We start from the raw sequence: 22252 nt of genomic DNA, 5'->3' as shown, positions 1-22252 counted from the left end.
CCGGCGGCACAAGTTGCGGCTGGGCCGGCGCAGGCGAGCGGGCCGGGCCGCGGGGACGAGGCGGCGCCGCCAGGCCGCGGAGGTGAGTCTGGGCGGGTGGGCTGCGCGGGGGCGCTGAGGGCTGCGGGCACCCCGGCCCCGGGCGCCCCTAGTCCCGGGCAGGCCCCGCGGCCGCTATGCCGCGCTCCCGACTGCCCCCCCCGGACCCAGGCCCCGTGCCCGCCGCGTGTGCAGCCCCGAGCGGCCTCCGCGCCGACCGGCTGGGCCTCGGCTCCGCGGCCGTTGGGACACCGGGGGACGGGGGCCGCCTGCTGCCTCCACGGAGGGCGCCCGGCGGGCAGAGGCGCGGAGGGGCAGCCCGGGCTGCGGGGTCGCTGCTGCACCTACGGCGGGGCCTGGGGGCGCCCGCTCGAGGCTCAGGGCCCGGGTCAGAGTCCCAGGTCATGGCAGGCGCCCCGGACTCCCGCGGGCTCCCCAGCAGCCTGGGCCCTGGTCGGCCGAGCACGGGCCTGCTGGCTTCCAGCCCCTGACCGAGCTGGGAGGAGGCCGCGGGGTGAGGCCAGGCTGCCTCCAGCTGGGCCCGGCCTGCCCGGCCCTACCCTGGCCGGTGCGCCCTGACAGCAGCCCAGGGAAGGGTCAGACGGCCGGGTCAGGGCCGCCGGGGCGAGGCCTGGCAGGGGCAGGGCCCGGGGCTGCGGGAGGGCAGAGCAGTGTCCTGGCCCACGCACATGCCCGGGAGGGGCCCCAGGAGACGTCAGCGACACCATCCCTCCTGCGAGGCTGGCCTGAGCACCGGGGTGGACGTGCAGGCGCTGCGTCCTGGTCCCGCCGTCGCACTTGGGCAGCTCCCCTGCGATGGAGTGGGCTTCGTCCGCACCTCCCGGTGGCCAGGCTGCGGGACGGGCGTGGACGGCGCTGCAGGGCAGGAGGAGAGTGGGTTGGCCGCTGCCGCTCAGCGGTGCTCGTGCGTCTGCGAGGCGTCGGCCGCAGCTTCCTGCTCCCGCGCCACCGCGGCCCAGACCTGAGGCCGGACTTCCTCCTCGCACGCCAGCGGCCCCCGGCATCCCAGCTTCCCCTACAAGTCGCCCTTTGGAATCAGATTCATCTTGGAAGCCCAGGGCCGCCTGCCCTGTGTCCATTTGACAGGAGGGGTGGCGCGTGCTGCAGCCCTGCCATCCCGGAGACGTGGCTGCAGAGGCCTGAGTCCCAGGGCCTGGGCCGCACGGCTTCCCAGCCTCCGCCTTCCTCCCTTGGGGTGAGCTGAAGGCTCGGAGGCCCTTGCCCCCCTGAGGCTGTGCTGCCGGTGAGGCCGGAGGTCGCCAGGCTGCCCGGGCTGAGGCTGCGTCTGCCACCGGCAAACACAGAAGTGCCCGAAGTGAGAACGCATCTGGCACCTCTTGTTTCTCCGTAGATGATATGTGTCGTTAAACGGTACCAAACTCATGAAGTCAGAAACCGAAATCCAGAGAATGTCCCTGTTCCTCTGCAAGTGCTGTTTTGGAGAATTTGATTAATTTTCTGTGTGGTGCGCAAAGTGACGTGTGACTCTGCAGAAGTTTAAGGACGCGCAGCGACCCGGCCCCCTCCCGTGTGGGCAGCCCGGGCACCTAGTGTGCATCCGGTTCAGGGGCTCGTACCCCCACCCCCACCCCGGGAAGCAGGTGCCTCGGAATGTACCGCAGACCCTGCCTGTCCCCTGCTGGTTGTTTCCCAGCTGCATCAGGAGGTGTCCAGAGGCGCCCCCAGGTGCCCAGCTGCACGGCGAGGAGCCCCAACTGCTGTCCCAGTGCTGGCTGCCCGGACCTGTGAGGACGTCGGTCCCTGGCACGGGGGAGAGTCCAGAAATGCTGAGAAGAGTGGCCAGCACCCGCAGTGCGCTCGGGGAGCGGCTCCTGGTCAGGAGGGCGGGGGTGAGGACAGAGGACGGCTCCTCCCAGGAGGAGCTAGTGACCCGTCCACGCCCGCGGCTTTGCTCCCAGGCCTGGCTGGCTCCAGGCACGCAGCTGGGGCCCCTGGCCTCCGTGTTGCTTGAGGGCCCCGGTGAGCCGGTGGAGGCGGCCCCCGCGCTGCGGAGCCCAGTGCCCTGTTCTGAGCCGAAGGAGCAGAGGGCACTGCGAGCGCCCGTGCCCACCAGGTGCTGGTGCTCTGAGGACAAAGCTGCGGGGCTGGGGGCAGCGGTGCCTCCTTGAGGGGAGCGGCCAGCGATGCCCGGATCTGAGTCCAGGTGACTCGTTTAGCGGCCTGGCTGGCTGCTTGCCTGGAGCCCGGCCCGCTTGGTACCTCTGGGGAAGGTGGGCAGAGCCGGGCTGGCGGAGGCCCCGGCCCCTGGGCCCTGGATCATCAACAGTCCCCTGCTGTGCGGCAGCCCGGCTGGGGAGGTCGGGGTTCCAAACTAGGCAGCGAGGTGCTGGCTCAGCCTCCCGGCTTCTCCGGAGCCACCAGCCTCCTCTGGGTAAGGCACAGATGCAGCTTCTGAAGGGCCACCAGCCACGGGGACACTCCCAGGTGCCCGAGGGTCGTCCCTTGTCCAGGTCCACGTGTCCGGAGATGGGGTGACCCATGTGGCCCTGGCCTGGGGGTGGAGGCAGAGCCAGACCGAGTGCCTGATTGGCACGCTCCGGTGGACCCTGGGCTCGTGCTGATAAGCCTGAGGGTGGGTCTGCAGGGCCAGAGTCCAGAATCTTCTGGGCAGGGGAGTGCCCTCCCGGTGGGTGTGCCCTTGGCTAAGCTGCTGTCGCGGAGCCTGCCTTCTGCGAGGGGAGGGCCCCTTCCCAAGTGCTGCGGTGTGACCAGGCCGGTCGTGGGGTGGCAGGGCTCGAGCGCAGCGTGGGCATCCCCGACAACGGCTGGTGCCCTCGGGCCCCCTTGAGTATGGGGCCCAAGCCTGCGGTCCTGTCTGTGCAGGACGGGCTGCGGAGCAGGTGCGTCTGCCGCGCGCCTTTGGTGTTTCTTCCCCCGAAGCACCCGCGCAGGCCTGATGGCCCATCCCTGTTGCACCCTGCCCGTCCGGGGGGCAGGTGGGGCTGGGGGTGGCAGGAAGGTCGAAGTGCCTGGCTTCACTCTGGCCGGCCCCGCCTGTCCTCGGGCTCGTGGCTGGCCTTCTGGGGGGTGGCCACCAGGTGCAGGGAGCAGCAGTGTTCTGGGGTGCCCCCCAGCAGGCCGCTATCCGTCATCCCTCCCCTGTGCCCCTGCCTTGGGGCTGACCTGGGGGTTGCTGCAGTTCGTGAGGACGGGGAGATTTGAGGAGGCTTGTCCTGGGCCGGGTGGGCAGTCGCGGACTTGGGACACCATGTTCACCGCCTCCCCCGGGAGCCATAGGGCGGCATGGGGAGTGCGCGCAGTGGGACGTGGTTGTGGGGGCCGCCCGGAAGAGGCATCACTAAGCAGCACGCATCGGTGCAGGGCTCGGACCATTGGACTCTGGGGCCCCGGGGCATGGGAAGAGCGGGACATAAACACCCCTGCTCGGGCTCCTGGTCCCCTCCACTGCCTTACTTGCTCACGGGCTGCTGACTCCTGCCGGCCATCGCTTTGCCCCGGTCCTTGCCCTGGCAAAGTCTCCCTGGGCAGAAGCAGCTCGCCTGCATCCCTGCACTGCGGCACCCCGCCCCTGCTCCCCCCACCCCGTGCTGGGGCCCGCAGGGGCAGGGGGGAGCAGGTGGGCTCGGGTGATGGGTCCTGCCGTGACCGAAGCAGGTGCTCCCCGCACGGGGTCGTAAAGAGGGGTTGTCTTCTTGGGGTGTCGTGCTAGGCACGTGCCCCACCCCAGGCGGGGGGCAGGACGGCGGCCCCACCTCCATGGCTGCCTGAGGCCAGATCTAGGCCACTGCCCCGTTTAAATGTAGGGCAGGGACTCCTGAACGAGAGCAGGGAGGACCAGTGCGGCACCCTGTCGCGGAGCACCCGCCCGTCCGCATGATACAGCATGCGGGAGGCTGGCGTCCCCACGGCGTGCGCTCCGGCTTCTGCCCGGAGAGACGCACTCTGCTTCATTCTTCAAGGCACAGCAGCCAGACGGGCGCCCTGAGGGGCAGCCTGCAAACATCGTCGGTCACCTGGCGCGCGCTGGACGCCAGGCTGTTTCCCAGGCAGGCGGAGATGCACAGGGGGTGGGTGTTGCACCCGGCACCTGCCGGCCTGGCCCGCGCCCGTGCCCCCGCCCGGAGAGTGAGGCCGCGCGGGCTGCTTTGCCCACCCAGCAGGCCCCGTGGGGGAAGGGCGGTGGGACGCTTGTCACCTGGAATCGGGGTTTCCTCTGCCCCTCGGGAGGTCCTCGCCTGAGCTTCGTATCAGGTTCCGAGGCCTGGGGAGCAGGCTGTGTGAACGCCCCCTGTGCTGCGTTACGGCGACATGGAGCTGGGACGAGAGCCAGGGACTGGCCCCAGGCAGCGTGGGGCTGCTCAGCCAGGGTACTCCACCAGGGGCTCCTACTCCCACGTCCTCTCCCCACCCCCAGACGTCGGGGTGCCGTCATCCCTGAAGACCCCGAGACAGGCCCTCCTGTGCCAGCGGCTCTTGGGGAGAGCCCTTCCAGCCGTCAGGGAGACGGACCCGGGCTGCCAGCCTGTAGCCCACCCTGGAGGCCGCCCACCTGCCTGGCAGGGCCTGCAGGGTCAGGGGTCGCTGGGGGTGCCAGGAAGCCGGTGCAGCTGCTATAGCCGCTGCGAGGCTCGGGGGCAGCTCTGTGGCGGGTGGAGCGCTCCCTGCCGCTGCAGACCCTGCACATCAGCACTGTTGGTGCGCGTCGGGCAGCCCGGCCTGGGCAGGACCTTGGCGCTCTGTCCTCCGGCAGAGCCGGGCCTCAGGGCTGCTTCCCCTGGGCGCCAGCCGCCCCACCCCGCCCTCCGCCCTCACGGGGGACAAGGGCAGAGGTCCTTGTCAGGGCCACCCAGCCCTGGGGCCAAGCACCCCCAGCGGGCATGGCTGCACCTCAGGCCTCCTCGGTCCTCCACACCCTCTGCATCCTTCATCTGCCTGGGATTTTGCTACGAAAGGAGCATGAGAGAGGCTCGGGCTCTTCGTAGGAGGGGCTCCCGCGTGGATGGAGCCCAGGGATTCCAGGGGCTGCGGGGTCTGGTATAACCATGGGAGACACAGGTGTCTGCGGTGACCCTGGCAGATGGGGATCTGGGCGCTGCCCGTGTGCAAGCCCCTGGCATGCACGGCCGCTGACTCGGGGGGAGTGTGACCGCAGGAGCGCCCAGGGGTCCTGGCTGAGAGCAGTGTCCTGTAGCTCACGCGTGCTTGTACCTAGATTTCATGCTGATACCGAGATAGCTTGGATGTGCGGGTTACGTAAGGCGTTTTCCAGATTCCCGTCTGTCTGTCTGACCTTCACGTGGCTGCTGGATGACTGGACAGGGCGTCTGGGGCTCCCTTGGGGCTCCCGTGGGTCGGCTGCGGCGGACGTTCCTGCACAGAGCGGGGGGGATGGTGTGGGTTTTGCAGGCCCGGGGGCCTCGCCTCCTCTGGGCAGCTGGGGTGGACCCCGGAGGGGGCCTCGGGGCCAGGAGACTTGCAAGGCCACCAGGCAGTGAGGGTGGCCGCTGCTGTCCATCCGCGTCCCCGTGCCTCCGAGGAAAGGCCGCCTGGCAAATTTTCTTGCTGCACAGAGGACTCGGCCGGCCTGGCTGGAGCTTGTATGGGTTGGACCCAGAGCTCCTCCGTGTGTCGCCTGGCCCCCGCCCGCCTAACCTGTCCGAGCACCTGGGGGGACTGGGGAGGGGGCAAGCCGGGCTGCCGGGCGCTGTGTAGCCAGAGCCAAGCGCATACCCTCCTGGGCCCCAAGCCTCGCAGGAACAGGCCTTGTTCAGATCGAGCCCCGAGGCCTTGCGCTCAGCCGTGGGGCTCGGACGGTGTCCCCGGTACAGGCCGTCCCTGCCAGAGGCCCCGCCGGCTGTTCGGGCACTTGGGGCCTCCGCCCTGCCCTGCCGTGCACACTTGCTCGGTCCTCCTTTTCCTTTGGCCAAATGCCCCTCAATCCTCTTTTCTATGACAAAGCGTGACCGTAGGATCTGTTTCTCACGAGGGGGAGGCTCCCTTTAAAGACCAGCGAGCGGACGGATGCGGGCGCCCTGGGCAGCTACAGGGTTGGGGGTGGGCTCCAGCGGAGCAGGGCGCTGCTGGCGGGCGGGCCTCCGGCTGGGAGCCTCAGCCCGCACCTCAGCCCCGCGGGGTTCCCGTGTGGGGCCGGGTGCCCGAGGCCCTCGCGTGCTGGGGCTCCCTGGGCTTTGGGGGGCTTCTTTCCTGTGAGTCATGCTGTTTCTCCTGTTTCTCTTTATTCTCTCTGTGTATTTGTGTTGTGTGACCGAGCAGCCGGGCCTTGTCTGCCGCGTGGGCGTCGGCCTCCCTCCATGCTCCATCTCGCCCCCTGCCGGCCGCGTGTGACCAGGCCCGGGTCTCGGCGCGGCCGCCACCGCGGGGGCCATGGGGAGCTCCGCCTCCTCGCTGGCCACCGAGACCGAGTCGGACCACGGCTTCCCCGGGGCGCCACCGTACCCCGGGCCCCCTGCAGCAGCCGGCTGGTGTAGGAGCGGCCCTGGGGGCCCCGTCTGGGGCGGTGCCCTGGTCACCCGGCAGCACCAGCCCCCGAGGCCCCGGGCCCGAAGGTAAGAAGGTGGGGACGGGTGGCCCGAGGACAGGGTTTGCAGGGATGGGGCCCCAGACGGAGCTGCAGGGGAAGCCCGGGGCTCCGGGCGGCGTGGGTCTGGGCCTGGCTGGCTGCTGCACCTGCGACAGGGACGGGGTGGCCTGCCTGCGGGGCTCTGGCTGCCCAGTCAGCTGCTCCTGCCGAAGCCTCTTTGGGAGCCTGTTGCTCGGGGTGGGGTGCAGGGGAGGCCCCGGTGCGTGTATGCGGTGCCACTGCGCTGCACACCTTCCCATGTGGGCCGCCTGTAGCCGCGGCCCCGCTCCGCCCGGAGTCCAGCCTATGCTGCCTCGGCCCCCCGGGGTGCCTGGCTCGGAGGTTCTGGGGTGACGGGCACTGCCTACTGCTCGGGTCTGGGGCTGCTGGGCCCCGACGTCCCCCTCCTGCCTTTAGCCCACCCTGTGGCCCCACTGGACAGGGGCACCCGCTGCTCGGCAGGCGCTCAGGCTCCTCCAGCCTTGGGTGGAGGCCGTGGTAAGGCGCTCTCCCTCTCAGGCGCCTACCTTGCCGCCTTGGCCGTCACATCCATGGACACGGCTTGCTGGGGTCGGTGGGACGGGCAGCGTCCTGATGGGTGTCCCTTCTGGGGTGCTGTTAGACCGGAGGCCCACGCCCCCAGCAGAGGGGCAGCTGGCACGGCCCTCGGGTGGTCAGAGTCAGCGTCAGATTGTCGGGAGCTTGCTGTGCGGGCGTTACGGTATAGGGGACGCGCTCACAGACGTGTGTGTCTTTCTGCGGCAGCCTTCTTGCCCTCTAACCTCACCCCCACAAGGTGCAGCTGCAGGGTTTGGAGTTGCTCACCCACATGGCCCCCGGGCACCCCGCCCTTGGCCACCCTGTCTCCTGCCCATGGACGTGCCTTTTCTGGAGATGTCCTACAAGTGGAATCCTATATCTTTTGTGCCCGGTTTCTTTCACCAAGTGTGACACCCTCAGGGTCTGGCCACAGGGTAGCAGGTGCCAGAGCTTTGTTCCTTCTGGCCGAATAATGAATACCCCATTGTACGGACGGACCCCATCCCATTGTAGCCAGCCTGCAGTTAACGAACATTTGGGTATTTCCGCTTGATTTTTATGAACCGTGCCGCTGTGAGCATCCACGTGCCAGCTCCCACGCCGACACGTTCTCCCTTGGGTGGGGACCCTGGACGTGACGGCTGACAGTTACTAGACTCGGCTTAACTCTAAAAAACTACCAGGCTGTTTGCCACCAGCGGTGTAGGGGAGGGCACTGGTTCCCCTCCAGCCCAGCCTGGCCTACGCTCGTAACCATCTGGTTCTAGACATGCCGGCGGGTGTGGGGCGCCGTCCCCACGTGGTTTGATCGGCATCTCCCTGACTGAGGACGCGGGGCATCTTCCCTTCATCTGTCCATACGCTTCTTAGAAATTCCCATTTACTTCCTTAGGCTAAACTGCTGGGAGTAGGATTCCTGGGTCTGGAGGGCCGGCCCCACGAGCGGCAGGCCGGGTAGACCCTGTGGGGCTAGCCAGGCAGCAACCTCGTGCCATGCCCGAGCGTGCAGAGGGGCACGTGTCTGCGTCACTTTGGATCCTGGCGCCGCTGCCGCACCAAGTCGAACCTTCTCGTTCCCCTGGCCTCCTGTCGGCCTCCTCCCCCCGGGGGCACAGCGGCTCTTTCCCACCGCCCACCGTAGCCAGCCAGACCCAGGGCAGTCACTGTGCACCCCTGGGAGCAGCAGGCAAGGCAGGAGGAAATGCCGTGGGCCACCTCGAGGGAGTCACAGACACCCCGGCTTGGGGAGCGGGGGTAGGCAGATGGCAGGAAGAGTGACAGGCAGGTGGCCACACAACCACCCCGACAGGCGCCCTGCCCCCAACACCCCTGTACACGTGGACACACGGATGCACACGTGTGCTGCTCTGCCACCGGGTGGAGGCGCGGCCTGCCCCGGGGGACCAGGGGGCCCTGAGGAAACCAGAACACCTGCCACGCCTGGGCCCACTGCCTCCTGGGCCGGAGCCACCCGATTGCCCTGCTGCGGCCAGGAGAGCCAAGTGCGGGCGTGTTTCCCTGTCTCCACCGCCAGGGAGACACAGAGCAGGAGGGTGATCCCAGAGGAAGGCGCCCGGGCACGCCTCCGAGCCTCGGGGTCAGAGGTCAGGCGGCCGCAGCTGTCGCCTTGTGTGTGGGGATGCCACGTGTCAGCCCACCATGTCTGGTGGGGAGAGGCATCCCCCAGTGGGGACCGGGAGCGTCCACGTCCTGCTGACGTGTGTCCTGCTAACTGGGGGACTTTGCTGTGTGCCCCAGCGCAGCCCCACTCCCCCCTCTTGGATAGGAATGTGGTGCTGGCAGTCCCCAGATTCGGAAGGCACCGCAGGTACTTGGGGTGGGGGTTCTCTGGACAGTTGCCTCAATTTCCAGTTGACTTGGCCTTTCTTTCCAAGGCAGCTGGTGCCCCCCAGGACACGATCCAGTCCATGCCCTGGAGTACGTGATGCCGTGGAGTCTGCCGTGGGTCCGGGCTCCCTACGGCGGGCTTCCTCCCGGGCTGGTTGGGTGCCCTGACCTCTCAGTGTCTCCTGAGCCCTCGGCTCCTGCCCAGGCCGCGCATCAGGTTGGGGTGACCCTAGGGTTGGGGCGTCAGAGGAGGGGGGGCCCAGGGACATGAAGGCAGGGGCCCGATCACGGGCTCCTCCAGGCACCCAGCCGCTGACCCCGGAGCCACTTCACCTCAGCCTGCCCAGTGACACCGAGATGTGGGCGCGGGGGTCAGAGAGGGAGCAGAGCGCTGTCCCTGCCAGCTGTGCGGGGGCCCCTGTGCCACTGCTTGTCCTCTGGGTCCCCAGGGCTAAACTTAAGTTTTAGGCGCTGTCTCCATTTAAACCTCTCTGAACCCCAGATACAGTCTTTGTGACGTGCTTTATCCACCACCATGGCTGTGAAACCTGCCGTGTCCCACCTGTGTGCCCGGGCGCTGGCCAGGACCAGCGGACACCAGGCCTCGTGGTCAGCTGGGCCCGGGTCACGGACTGGCCAGCTAGCGGATTAGGAGGGTCAGCAGGAGTTGAGCCCCCTCCGTCCCCAGGCTGTCCTCACCTTGCATCTGGGACCTCTCTGAGCCCTGGGGCTGAGGGCAGGTGTTCTAGCAGGGCTCATCCACCTCCTGCACGTGGCTCCCACACGAGGACAGGGGCTGAGTCTTTTCTCTGGAGACCCCTCTTGGGGCAGAGGGTCTGCAAAGTGTCGGACTAGCTCTGCTGGCCCCTGGGACCAAGCCAGGTGAGGTGCGGGGTGAGAGGCCGGCCCCTGAGCCTGGAACTGGGGTGCAGGCGGCCCAGGGCTGAACACGTGCATGTGTGTCCGTGGGCACAAGCTGTGACCCACACCTGGACTGCGGGCCCTTCCCTGAGTGGGGAGTGGCATGGGGGGCCCCGGCGGTCTCCAGGAAGGTTTCCAAGGCTTTCATAGCACAGAAGCCAGGGCGAAGCTGAGCTGCCCCGCTCTGCTGGTGCCGAGGGCCCTGCGTTGAGCCCAGCCTGGCACTGCCGCACCCGCTCGCCCTACGGCCCTGCCTGGCAAGGCCGTGGGAGCCCGTGAGCCGCAGCGTGCAGGCTGGAAGGTGGCCTCTCAGTTGGCCCCGGGCCCTGGGAAACCATCCTATTGCTCAGGGAGGTTTTTCGATTTTTTGAAGAAGCAAGTTTTCTTTCTTCCTGAACCAAAAGGGTTCGGCAGAAACAGCGTCAGAATCCTAGGCTTTGTGCCTCAAACAGAACAATTGATTTTTCTCCCGGGCAGAGCATCTGCAGTCAGCGTAGGGACTGGGTTGAGCTGTGTAGACGCCCCTCACACCCAGACTAGCTCTCGAGAAGCAGGTCGAGGGGCCGGCCGCGCCCCCGGACACTGACCCAGCTCCCGCCGAGGCACCCGAGCGCCCCACATGCACTGCCCTCGGCTGTGCCAGGCACTGCCCACGCCCAGGCTCGTGGGGTGCCTGGCCCGTCCCTGCGGCCCCTCCTCCGGGGCCGGTGCCCGAGCGTCGGCCTTGCCTCTGAGCCATAGGTGTGACCTGGGACGGGGGCTGCAGCCAGGGGAGGAGGCACTTGGGGACAGGCTGCTAGAGCAGCTGCTACGCACAGGCTCCTCCGTTTGTCCCACTTTGACCTTGGGCACCCCGTGCCCCACCTGCCCGGTAACCTCACAGGGCTGGGCAGCGCTCCGCTACCGCCCCACAGGGCTGCCGGGTGCCAGCAGGACCGGGCAGGGTGCGCGAGCGGCGGCCTAGGTTGGCAGTGGGCAGGGGAGTGGACGGGCCTGCCCCTCGGGCAACAGCCCGTCCCTCCCGTGAGCCATGCGTGCCCAGGCTCAGCCGTGTGCCGGCGGGCGGGCCTCAGCACTGCGGGATGGCCTCACGGTCAGGTGCGTGCCCAGGGGCCCGGGAAGACCGGAGGCAGCTGCTTCGGGGACGCAGCCGGCAGCCCCAGTCGGGGTGGTCGTCACCCCCTCATGCCCTGGCCCCCCAGCTCTTTTTTTTTTTTTGAGATGAAATTTACATTAAGTATTTCAGAGGCCGTGACCCGCTGGTACCCAGCGTCACCATCCCCCCCCCCCCCCCCCGGGGCCCCCCGGCTTCCAGCCGCCTTTGCATCTCCTGCCCAAAGCTTTGGTGCAAACAACTCCGCGGCCTGTGGCCTTTGTGTCCGGCTTCCCCCACGTGGCGTCTGGTCGGGCACGTGCGCGTTGTAGCCTGCACCACACGCACGTGTCCTCCGTTCCCTGACGGGGTTTGTTACCACCGCCTGACTGTCGTGAGTGGATCTGCCCGTGGGTTTGCTAGGGTTCTGCTCCTCTCTGCCCGGGGGGGTGTGTGCGGGGCTGGTGCCAAGTCGCAGAGGCCGCGGGGGCGCTGGGCCATCCCCACCCTGCACGCCCCGGGGGCCCTGAACCATCTCCGGGGTTTGCTTTGCTCTTTCCTGAGGCAGGTGATGTGAGCATCTCTCCACGCGTGCCCGTGGCCACTCATGTGTCCTCTGGAGAAATGACAGTTCCAGGCCTGTTTCTGAAAAGAGTTTTTATTGTCTGTTGTTCAGTTGTAAGAGCTCTTTGTTTCCTGGATACAAGACCCTTTTCAGATACGATTTGCAAATATTTTCTCTCATTTTATGAGTTCTCATCGCTCTCTTAGCTGTGCTCTTTGAAGCACGGAAGTTACTCATCTTCCTGAAGTATAATTTTTTTCCTTTATTTGCCTGTGCTTTTAGTGCCACGTGTAATAATCCATTGTGAAAATCAAGATCACAAAACATTTTTTAAGATTTTATGTATTTTGAGAGAGCGCACGTGCGAGCAGGGGAGGGGTGGCGGGGCAGAGAGCCTCAAGCAGACTCCCCGCTGAGCCCAGAGCCCAAAGGACCCAGCAACGTGCCCTTCAAGGTCACAGAAATTACTTAGGTTTTTTTTTCTACAAGTTTTGTGACTTTCACTCCTACATTTCGATTATTGATCCATTTTGAGTTAATTTTTGAATATGGTGTGAAGAAAGGGCCCATCTTCCTTCCTTAGTGCTTAGATCCTGCCCTCCCAGCACCATTCGTTGAAAACTGCCCTTTCCCTACGGAGGGGTCTCGGCACCACTGCCTAATATGATTTCACCCAAGGCGGCCGGCTGGCTCAATAGAGCCTCATAATCTTAATCTCGAGGCTGTGAGTTCAGGCCCCACATTGGGCATGGTACCTACTGAAAAGAAAAGAAAAATAAGGAGTGACTTGACCGGATGTGCGAGGGCATGTCTCCGGGTCCTTCAGCCCTGCCGTCCTGGCCGCACGGACCGTGTGGGGACTTGCGGTGTGTCCCTGTGGCAGTGCCGCTGGTCCTGATACTCCCTCTTTGAGGATTGTTTTGGCTTCTTGGGGGAGTCCTTGCAGTTTGACATGAATTTCAAAATCCACTTTTTCCGTTCCTGGTGGTGGGGGGGAAGGGGCCACTGGGAAGTTGGTGGGGATTGCATTCCTCCTGTGAATCTGTAGGTCACTTTGGGTGTGACCGTCACATCAGCTGTATGGTCTTCTCTCTGAGCCCAGGGTGAGTGTCTGCTCGTTGGGGTCTTCTGTGGTTTCTTCCAGTTGAGCGTTGTAGTGCTCAGAGTACAAGGGTTCTTCTTAAGATGTATCCCTAGGTGTTGGTGTAATTCTAGATGAGACCATTCTCCCACCTTCCCTTCTGTTGTGGCTGGCACGGCAACATGGCTCATGGCTGTGTGTCGGTCTCGTGCCCTCCAGTGTCGCTGGGTTCATCCGTTAGCCCTAGTGGTGGTTTTGGTGGATTCTTGGGGTTTCTTTTTTTTTTTTTTAATTTTTATTTATTTATGATAGTCATACAGAGAGAGAGAGAGAGGCAGAGACACAGGCAGAGTGAGAAGCAGGCTCCATGCACTGGGAGCCCAATGTGGGATTCGATCCCGGGTCTCCAGGATCGTGCCCTGGGCCAAAGGCAGGTGCCAAACCGCTGCGCCACCCAGGGATCCCGGATTCTTGGGGTTTCTATGTGTAGGATCGTGCCCTCTGTAAGCACAGGTGGCTTTACCTCTTCCTCCCCACTTGGATGCCTCTTAGCTCTTTGGCTGCCTCGTTGCTCTGGCTGGGACTGCAGTACGGTGCTGAGCCCCGGGTCTCAGGGGGACAGCCCGCAGCATGTCACCGCTGGGACGTGTGCCTGCTTTTGAGGAGGCCCTCTATCTAGCCTGTCGAGAAAGCTCACTTGTACGCTCCTGGAACTGATCAAAGTTGGCCTCCCCAGCAGGTTCCGTGGCCTCCAAGGTGGTGTGGCTCTGCCCTGTCCCGGCGTCTCCCCAGGCCCGCCCCTCCAGAGGGGTCTCGGGACACACCTGTGAGGTCCCTTGGGGCCTCCTGAGCCCTCAGAGTCCTGGAGCCCCACATGGGCTGCGCTCCAGGGCCTGCCGTTATAGCTCAACCCCTTTGTCCCAGAGGACACTGTTGCCCTGGGCCTGCACTGATCGGGACCTTCCCTTGCAGCCACACGCACTCGCCTGGGTCCATGGCCACGGTCGGGGAGTGGTCCTGTGCGCGCTGCACCTTCCTGAACCCGGCCGGCCAGCGCCAGTGCTCCATCTGCGAGGCTCCCCGGCACAAGCCCGACCTCGACCAAATCCTCAGGCTCAGCGTGGAGGAGCAGAAATGGCCCTGCGCCCGCTGCACCTTCCGGAACTTCCTGGGCAAGGAGACTTGCGAGGTGTGTGGCTTTGCCCCAGAGCCCGTGCCTGGCGCCTCTCTGCTGCCGGTCATCAACGGAGTCCTGGCAGAGCCCAGGGGCGGCTGCAAGGAGGACACGGGTCCCGTGCGGATGGGGGGGCTGGCGCCTGCAGAGCCGCCTCGGGGGCGGCCCAACGAGGAGGAGGAGGAGGAGGAGGCCTTGGAGGAGGAGCAGCAAAGGGCGGCGGATCCCGGGAGTGGCTGGGCCTGCCAGCGCTGCACGCTGCACAACACGCCGGTGGCCAGCTCCTGCTCTGCCTGCGGGGGCCCCCGGAAACTCTCGCTGCCCAGAATACCCCCCGAGGCCCTGGTGGTCCCTGAGGTCGTTGCCCCTGCCGGCTTCCACGTCATTCCGGCCCCACCCCAACCCGGGGAAGGCACCGAGGCTGACCCTCCCCCTGCCACCGACCAGGAGCCGCCCCGGGCGCCGTCCTTCGGCCCCTTCTCGCCCACCCTGCAGAACAACCCTGTGCCTCGCAGCCGCCGCGAGGTACCCCCGCAGCTGCAGCCACTGGTGCCTGAGGCTTCCCAGCCTTCACCCTCTGCCAGCTCCAAGGGGCCCTCCCAGGGCCCAGGGCGGACTGCAGCTGGGGCGTCCCGCCTGGCGGAGCTGCTGTCGAGCAAGCGACTGGGCATGCTGGAGGAGGAGGCCGAGGGCAGCCCGGTGCCGCACCGCTGTGGCTCCTGCTCCGAGGCCGGGCCCTCGAGCCCTGTGCGCTGTGAGGCCTGCGGTGCCGCACCGGGCAGCGATGTCATCGACCTGGCTGGAGACACTGTGCGCTACAAGCCAGCCAGCCCCTCCAGCCCCGACTTCACCACCTGGTCGTGCGCCAAGTGCACGCTCAAGAACCCCACGGCGGCCCCCCGGTGTACGGCCTGCGGCTGCTCCAAGCTACACGGCTTCCAGGAGCACGGTGAGCCCCCCACCCGCTGCCCAGACTGCGGCGCCGACAGGCCTGGGCCCTGCTCAGCCCACAAGGCCAGCTACCCATTCCCTGTGGCGCCGCCCGAGTGCCCGAGCCAGTGGGCCTGCCCTGCCTGTACTCTGCTCAACGCGCCCCGGGCCAAGCACTGTGCCGCCTGTCACACGCCCCAGCTCCTGGTGGCCCAGCGCCGGGGCGTCGCCCCCCTGAGGCGCAGGGAGAGCATGCACGTGGAGAAGCGGCGGCAGACAGACGAGGGTGAGGCCAAGGCCCTCTGGGAAAACATCGTGGCCTTCTGCCGGGAGGTGAGCGCCCTCGAACAGCTGGCTCTCCCCCACCCCCAATCAAGGCGGTTGCTCCTTTGTCCTTCCTTGCTGTCTGTCCTCTGGCCAGAGGGGCAGCACCCCCCTCCCGCGAGCTCTGAGCTCCAGCCTGCTCCCTGTCCCCACATCCTGCCCCTTCTTCCCCTGTACCCACGAGGGTCCGTGACTCCGTGGCCTGTGCTCCTGGCCCTCCTCAGTTGTGATTTCCCGTAGATGGTGAAGCCACCGGGGGAGGGGGGGTGCAGGGGGAGGCTTCGTGCAGCAGGCGGGCCCCGTGCTTCCCCTGGCCGTGGAGACCCTGCTGGAACAGGATTGGGACTCTCCCTCATGCTCTTCTGCCCTTGGAGGTGTGGGAAGCCTGAAACCAGTGCAGCACGACCCCCAGAGTCACTGGGAGGGGCTGTCTGTCTCCCCCCGGGTTGCCACCCCATCACTGCCAGCCGCCTATCCTGACAGCCTGTCTGGGGGCGTGTGTCCTGGCTTCCACGTCCCAGCCAAGCTCCCACGTCTCTTATTGGGGCCTTCGGCGTGGCAGGGGAGCCGCCCAGGTTCCCTGCACCCTGTGGCCTCTAGGGTGGGGGCTGGAGCCCCCAGGGGCATGCAGTGTCCCGGTGGGCTGCGGTCCCCCGTGCCCACACAGGGTGGTGTGGCTCACCCAAGCCCTGGCCTAACCCTCCACATCAGTCAGGGTGGCCACACACACACACTTTTCCTTCTGGAGCATTTTCAGGGTGTTCCGGGTGGTGGGCCTCAACCAGGTGGAGTCTGAGTGTGAGGCCATGCCCCTACAGAACAGTGTGAACTTCGTGGACGACAGCTTCCCCCCGGGGCCCGAGTCTGTGGGCTTCCCCGCGGGCGACAGCGTCCAGCAGCGCGTGCGGCAGTGGTTGCGGCCCCACGAGATCAACTGCTCCGTCTCCAGGGACCACAGCGCCTCGTGGTCTGTGTTCCACACTCTCCGGCCCTCGGACATCCTCCAGGGGCTGCTGGGGAACTGCTGGTGAGCTGGGCGCCCACAGAGGGGCTGGGCAGCGGACAGTGTGGCAGTGCTCGTGGTGAGGCCCCGGCTCTGTGCAGGTTCCTGAGCGCGCTGGCCGTGCTGGCCGAGCGGCCTGACCTGGTCGAGCGGGTGATGGTCACACGCAGCCTGTGCGCCGAGGGCGCATACCAGGTGCGGCTCTGCAAGGACGGCACGTGGACAACGGTGCTCGTGGACGACATGCTGCCCTGTGACGAGGCCGGCTTCCTCCTCTTCTCCCAGGTGGCGGGGTGGGTGGGCATGGGAGGGACGTCGCGGGTGTCGGCCGGCGTCAGGCCTCGCGACTCCAGCTCCTCCCCATAGGCTCAGCGGAAGCAGCTGTGGGTGGCCCTCATCGAGAAGGCGCTGGCCAAGCTGCACGGCTCCTACTTTGCCCTCCAGGCAGGGCGCGCCATCGAAGGCCTGGCCACGCTCACCGGTGCCCCCTGTGAGAGCCTGGCGCTGCAGGTCAGCTCCACTAACCCCCGAGAGGAGCCCGTTGACACTGACCTCATCTGGGCCAAAATGCTGAGTTCTAAGGAGGCTGGGTAAGAGGGGCGGGCGCTGTGGCGGTCAGCAGCGTTGGGAGGAGAGGCGAGACGAGGGGACAGCCAGGCCGGGGCCTGGAGCGGTGGGATGAGCAGGGCAAGTGCCCTCTGACCCACAGCCTGCATCTCCAGCGTTGCCAACATCCCCCACTGCCCGGCTGGTATGGGGAGCAGGCAGGATGCTGCCCGCTGGCCTGTACCTGGAAGGCCTCATTCTGACCTGGGCCTGTGATGACCGTCAGCACCTGCTTGGAGCCGCGTGGAGGGAGCCCCACAGAGGCAGCTGGTGGGAGTGGGGTTTGCCTTCTAAGAGCTGGCACATGCTGGCCGGCGTGTCTGTGGGAAGGGCCCAGAACCTTAAACCTGGGAGAGGTGGCTCCCTCGTGCCCAAGACCTTGTGCTTTCAGCTGGTACGGGGCAGTATCGCCACTGTCGGAGAGCCACAGCCCTGCGCTGGCAGGACCGGGCCTGCCCAATCCCTAGCCCAAGGCCTCTGAGCTCTGGAAACACTGGAGGGGGCTGGGCCGGCACTTCCTGTGGCTCCCTAGGCCCCCACAGACAGGAAGGAACCCCCCCACCCTCCAGTGCTCACCACCCATCCCCCTGCCCCTGTGCAGCACCTCCCCGCTGGGGGGCAGGGCCAGCAGAGGCCCCTGGGAGCGAAGGGGCTCCCGGTCATTGAGGCTGCTCTGCCCACACAGGTTCCTCATGGGTGCCTCCTGTGGGGGGGGCAACATGAAGGTGGACGACGCTGCCTATGAGAGCCTGGGTCTGCGTCCCCGCCATGCCTACTCCATCCTGGATGTCCGCGACGTCCAGGGCTGCAGGTAGGGGCCGGGTGGATGTGTGGTGGAAGCAGTGGCAGGCGTGGTCCTGGCCCTCAGCCCTGTGGTCCACAGGCTCCTGCGCCTCCGGAACCCGTGGGGCCGCTTCTCCTGGAATGGCAGTTGGTCAGATGAGTGGCCGCACTGGCCGGGGCACCTGCGCGGCGAGCTCATGCCACACGGCAGCAACGAGGGCGTCTTCTGGATGGAGTATAGCGACTTCATCAGGTATCTGGACCCTGCAGGCCTGGGCTGTACCGTGCCTCCCCCGTGGCAGTCCCCAGGCTCCAGCTGCCTTCCCCTGGGCTCACCTCCCGTGTCACCGACGTGTCCCGCCCAACACCTCGGGCCCTGGGCAATGCTAGAATGCCGGACAGCTCGGGGTGCAGCCCTCCCCGGCGCCCCCTGCTGGTGTCCACAGGCTTCCCAGACCCTGCTTCCCGGAGATGCCAAGGGTGCCCTGGGGCAGAGGGTGGAGAGGGCGCGGGAAGCTCCTGTGCCTGAGCTCGGGTGAAAGCTGCTGGGTGGGGCTGCCCTCGCGTCTAGGTACTTCGACTCCGTGGACATCTGCAAGGTGCACTCGGACTGGCAGGAGGCGCGTGTGCAGGGCTGCTTTCCCAGCTCCGCCAGCGGCCCCGTGGGGGTGACTGCTCTCACGGTGCTGGAGCGCGCATCCCTGGAGTTTGCGCTCTTCCAGGAGGGCAGCAGGTGGGCGGGGCCGCGAGCTGGGGGCGGGGCTATGGGCGGGGGGGGGCGCGGGGCGGGGCTATGTGACGGGATGTAGCGGCGGGGTGGCGGCCCGCTGACGGTGGGGTCGGTGGCCGCAGGCGCGCGGACTCCGTGGACAGCCACCTCCTGGACCTGTGCGTCCTGGTGTTCCGCGCGTCCTTCGGCAGCGGGGGCCGCCTGAGCCTGGGCCGCCTGCTGGCCCACAGCAAGCGTGCGGTCAAGAAGTTCGTCAACTGCGACGTGATGCTGGAGCCCGGCGAGTACGCCGTGGTGTGCTGTGCCTTCAACCACTGGAGCCCCGCGGCGCCCGGACCCCCGGCCAGCGCGCAGGGTACGCGCCCCCCCCCCGTCCCCCTGACTCCCGCCCCCCACCCTCTGAGCCCCGCTCACTCGCCCCTCCGCCCCCCTGCAGCCTCCAGCCCCTCGGCGGGGGCCCCGCGCTGCACCCCGCAGCCGCCGGGCCACGTGCTGGCCGTGTACAGCTCCAGGCTGGTCATGGTGGAGCCCGTGGAGGCCCAGCCGACCACGCTGGCCGACGCCATCATCCTGCTCACCGAGAGCCGGGGCGAGCGCCACGAGGTGGGCCGGCCGGGCGGGCAGGGGGGCGGGAGGGCACCAGGAGGGCGCGGCCGGGGAACCCCGCCCGGAACCCCCGCCCACCCGCGCCCTGTCCTTGGCCAGGGCCGCGAGGGCATGACCTGCTACTACCTGACGCACGGCTGGGCGGGGCTCATCGTGGTGGTGGAGAACCGGCACCCCAAGTCCTACCTGCACGTGCAGTGCGACTGCTCCGACAGCTTCAACGTGGTGTCCACCCGGGGCAGCCTGCGCACCCAGGACAGCGTGCCCCCGCTGCACAGGTGCGCCCTGCCCCGCCCCCACGCCCCCTGGCCCCACGCCTGCACAGGCCCCCACCAGCCCTCACAGGCCCCCTCCCCCAGGCAGGTCCTGGTGATCCTGTCCCAGCTGGAGGGCAACGCGGGCTTCTCCATCACGCACCGCCTGGCGCACCGCAAGGCTGCCCAGGCCTTCCTCAGTGACTGGACAGCCTCCAGGGGCACCCACAGCCCCCCGCTCACACCCGAAGTCGCCGGCCTGCACGGCCCCCGGCCTCTGTGACCACCCCACCTTCCCAGCCCCCACGTGCACTTTACGAGGGAGACCCCAACAGAGGACGCTTGAACCAGAATCTCAGGACCCTGCCCAGGGAGCCACTAGCTGCAGTAGCTTCCCCTCGGCCTCGCCCCTGCCCTCCCTCCTGCCCAGGGCTCCCAGCACAATACCTCGAACCCGCCTGCAGCGGGGCCTGGACACCAGACCCTCTGCCCAGCCGCCTCAAGGGCGGCTTCAACCGCCAGGCTCCAACGAGGCTTCCCGTTCCCCGAGGCAGCCAAGAGCCCTGCTCCTAGAACCATCCAGGCAGGTGGGAGGCCGCGACCCCAGAGCAAGAGCAAGGGTCCCTCCCTTGTAGGGGTTCGGGCTGGGACCCAGGGTGAAGAGCTATCATCTCCTCTATGATGGATCAGAGGCTGGGACCCCAGGGCGACCAGGGACCACCCTGTCTGTAGGCCCTGAGACCAGGAGCCGTCTGTCCCCAGCTTGCCCCCAGAGCACATTGCCTGCCCCTGGCCCCCGCAGGGCAAGCGGGGCCCCTGGACTCCCAGCTGCGCGTCCCAGGAGGCGGGTGCCTGGCGACCGTGGGCTCGGGGCCAGGATGGGGAAGGGCCCGGCGGCCCCTCTGGCGACACTATGCAATTCCTGGAGCCCCTGCCAGGACCCAAGAAGCCATGTCCCAGGGGCTGCGGGTCAGGGTCCCACCAGGCCCAGCCCTGCTGCGTGGCGAGGTGATGCATGCAGCGCTGCCTGACCTCTGCCGGGAGGACCGGGGCCGGCAGCCCCTCCGGCTCCTCCCCCACCTCAGACCCCGGAGCGGCCCGTGGCCCCCGCCGTCCTCTGCCGCGGCGCCATCAGGCCGGAGTCCCGCATCTGCCGGGGACGTCTGAGGCCAGCTTCCTGGGCCCCTGGTCTCAGTGCCCAGCCCCGCGGGCCACGGGAAGCCCCGGGCCCTCCTACACCAGGAGACACTTGGGGCAGCACGGCCCTCCCTGGGGCCTCCTTTATAGCCCTTCCTTTTACTCTGAGCTGTGAATATTTTTAACCCTGTATATATGGCCAGCTCTTCCGACAGAGACTATTTTATCACTTGCAGTCCCCGTCCCTATAGGATGGTTCTTCACGGGGGTTTCCACACTCAGGCTCCAATGGACCAAATAAAAATGTTTTGTTTTCTAAGAGTGCCTCCCAGTCTGTGTGCCGCCCGTCCCGGGCACCCCGCTGCCTCCCTGCCATCCACGGGAAGGGGGTGCTCAGGGGCATCCCGTCGCTGGCACCTCTGAAGGACTGTGTCTGGGCAGGGCAGAGGCTTGGTCCAGACCCTGCGGCAGTCAGCAGCCTTGTCCCCGCGCATGTGGCTTTTCCCCATGCGACATCTACTGTCAGGGGGGCCTATCTGCATCTGCCGATCGGGGGGTGGGGGTAATGGAGCAGTGTCAGGCCTGGGTGCCAGCCGCCCCGTGCCCTCCCCGTGCCCTCCCGCACACCCTGCAAGGCCCCAGCCCCGCGTCCTGGGTGGCGGGCTCCCCAGCAGCCGCCCACGGAGGCTGCGGGTGGGTTGCGGGGCCGGCGCCGTGGAAGAGGCCTGTCACAGGCCAGCCTATCGAATGTGAAAGCAATTAAAGCCACCAGCAGTGTTCGCTCCAGGCGGGCCTCAGGCAGCGGGGCAGCTGCCACAGCACATCTCCCGGGCACGCTGCGCCTCCGCGCTGCGCTGGCCACGCGGGCTCTGTCCCGGGGGGGCTGCCGCGTGGGGTTGGCACACACCTGGCCCTGTCCCCCCGGGGTGTCCCGGCAGCCTGGCCCAGGAAGGGAGAGGGGGAGCGTGGGTGCCCCAGGTCCTTGTGTCCGGCCAGCAGGGGTGTCGGGGGGCTCCAGCGGGGAGCGGGGAGAGTGTAGTGGAAAGGGGCCTGGTGTTCACGGAGGAGTCGGGGGGCCCCTCGTCCCGATGCTGTTATGACTGGGGGGCTTACAGGAGATGCTCGCGGGGCTGAGGTGGGGGCTCGGCCTGGTCAGGAGGCCCCGGGAGGCGGCTGGGGAGCAGCGTGGCGGGGGACAGGGGCAGGGGGCGGAGGTGGAGGAGAGGGGGCAGGGAATGGGCAGGGTATGCGCTGGGGGACAGGACAGGGGCTGGGTAGCAGCATGGCAGGGGACAGGGACAGGGGCAGGGCACAGGGGCTGGGGAGCAGCGTGGAGGAGGACAGGGGTGGGGCCAAGGGCCAGGGCCGTGTGTTTGGGGTCGGGCTGGGGACCAGGGCCGTGGCCGGGGCAGGGACACGCCAGCCAAGCCCAGTGCCTGGCTGCTGCCCGAGCGGCCGGTGGCAGGCCCGTCCCGGTGTCGCGCGAGCCACGCGGTGCATGGCGCTGGTGTGTGGCACCGGGAGGCGGCCTGTCAGAAGCACTTAGTGTACAAATTAGCCGCGGCCTCGCCTCCCTCTGCGCTGCGGGCGCCGGGCTGACGGGCCGAGGCTCTGGGGCTCCCCGCCCGTGCTCCCCTGGCCGCCCGCCCGGCCACGCGCGGAGCTACCCACCCGCCCGACCTTGACGGGGCAGGGCGGGGGAGGGGGGGGGAAGCGCAGGGGTGCGGCCGGCACGGGTCAGCGCCCACAGCTACCCCCCCCCCGCCCCGGGTCCGTGGCCCGCGCCATGGGGGGACCCAGGGCGGGCGCCCCCTCTGCACCCCCGCAGCCGCCGCGGCCGCCTGCCACTCAGGCAGGGAAAATCGGCTGTGACAGGCCCAGGAAGGCCGGGCCCCCCGGGCCGCGGCGGGCGCACAGCTCCTCACCCAGCATATGGCTGCTGTCGGCCGCGGGCGAGGGGGCGCGGGGGGGGGGGGGGGGCACAGGGGGCTGCTCACCCCGCCCGCCGGCCTCGGTGACAGGGGCTCCCCCCTGC

At 67.6% G+C, this 22252-nt stretch overlaps 1 protein-coding gene across 4 annotated transcripts; it reads left to right on the top strand.

Annotated features, from left to right (window-relative positions):
- Positions 1-20538, top strand: CAPN15 (calpain 15). 4 transcript variants are annotated; one of them, XM_038540935.1, is made up of 13 exons: positions 2325-2452; positions 6316-6608; positions 13643-15107; positions 15917-16125; positions 16203-16386; positions 16468-16691; positions 17393-17518; positions 17591-17743; positions 18062-18223; positions 18343-18575; positions 18657-18823; positions 18926-19104; positions 19186-19363. In XM_038540935.1, the coding sequence occupies exons 2-13, from the start codon at positions 6427-6429 to the stop codon at positions 19361-19363; spliced, it is 3462 nt and encodes a 1153-aa protein (XP_038396863.1). In that variant the 5' UTR covers positions 2325-2452; positions 6316-6426. The 4 variants fall into 4 exon arrangements, with proteins under 4 accessions (XP_038396866.1, XP_038396863.1, XP_038396864.1 ...); XM_038540938.1 differs by lacking the exons at positions 2325-2452; positions 6316-6608 and adding an exon at positions 1-82; XM_038540936.1 differs by lacking the exon at positions 2325-2452 and having other exon boundaries at positions 6301-6608; positions 19186-20538.
- Positions 20539-22252: the final 1714 nt, after the last annotated feature.

The sequence above is a fragment of the Canis lupus genome, chromosome 6 (assembly GCF_011100685.1).
Source record: "Canis lupus familiaris isolate Mischka breed German Shepherd chromosome 6, alternate assembly UU_Cfam_GSD_1.0, whole genome shotgun sequence".
In the NCBI taxonomy this organism is placed as follows: Eukaryota; Metazoa; Chordata; class Mammalia; order Carnivora; family Canidae; genus Canis; species Canis lupus.
This window is presented reverse-complemented; position numbering and strand designations above follow the sequence as displayed.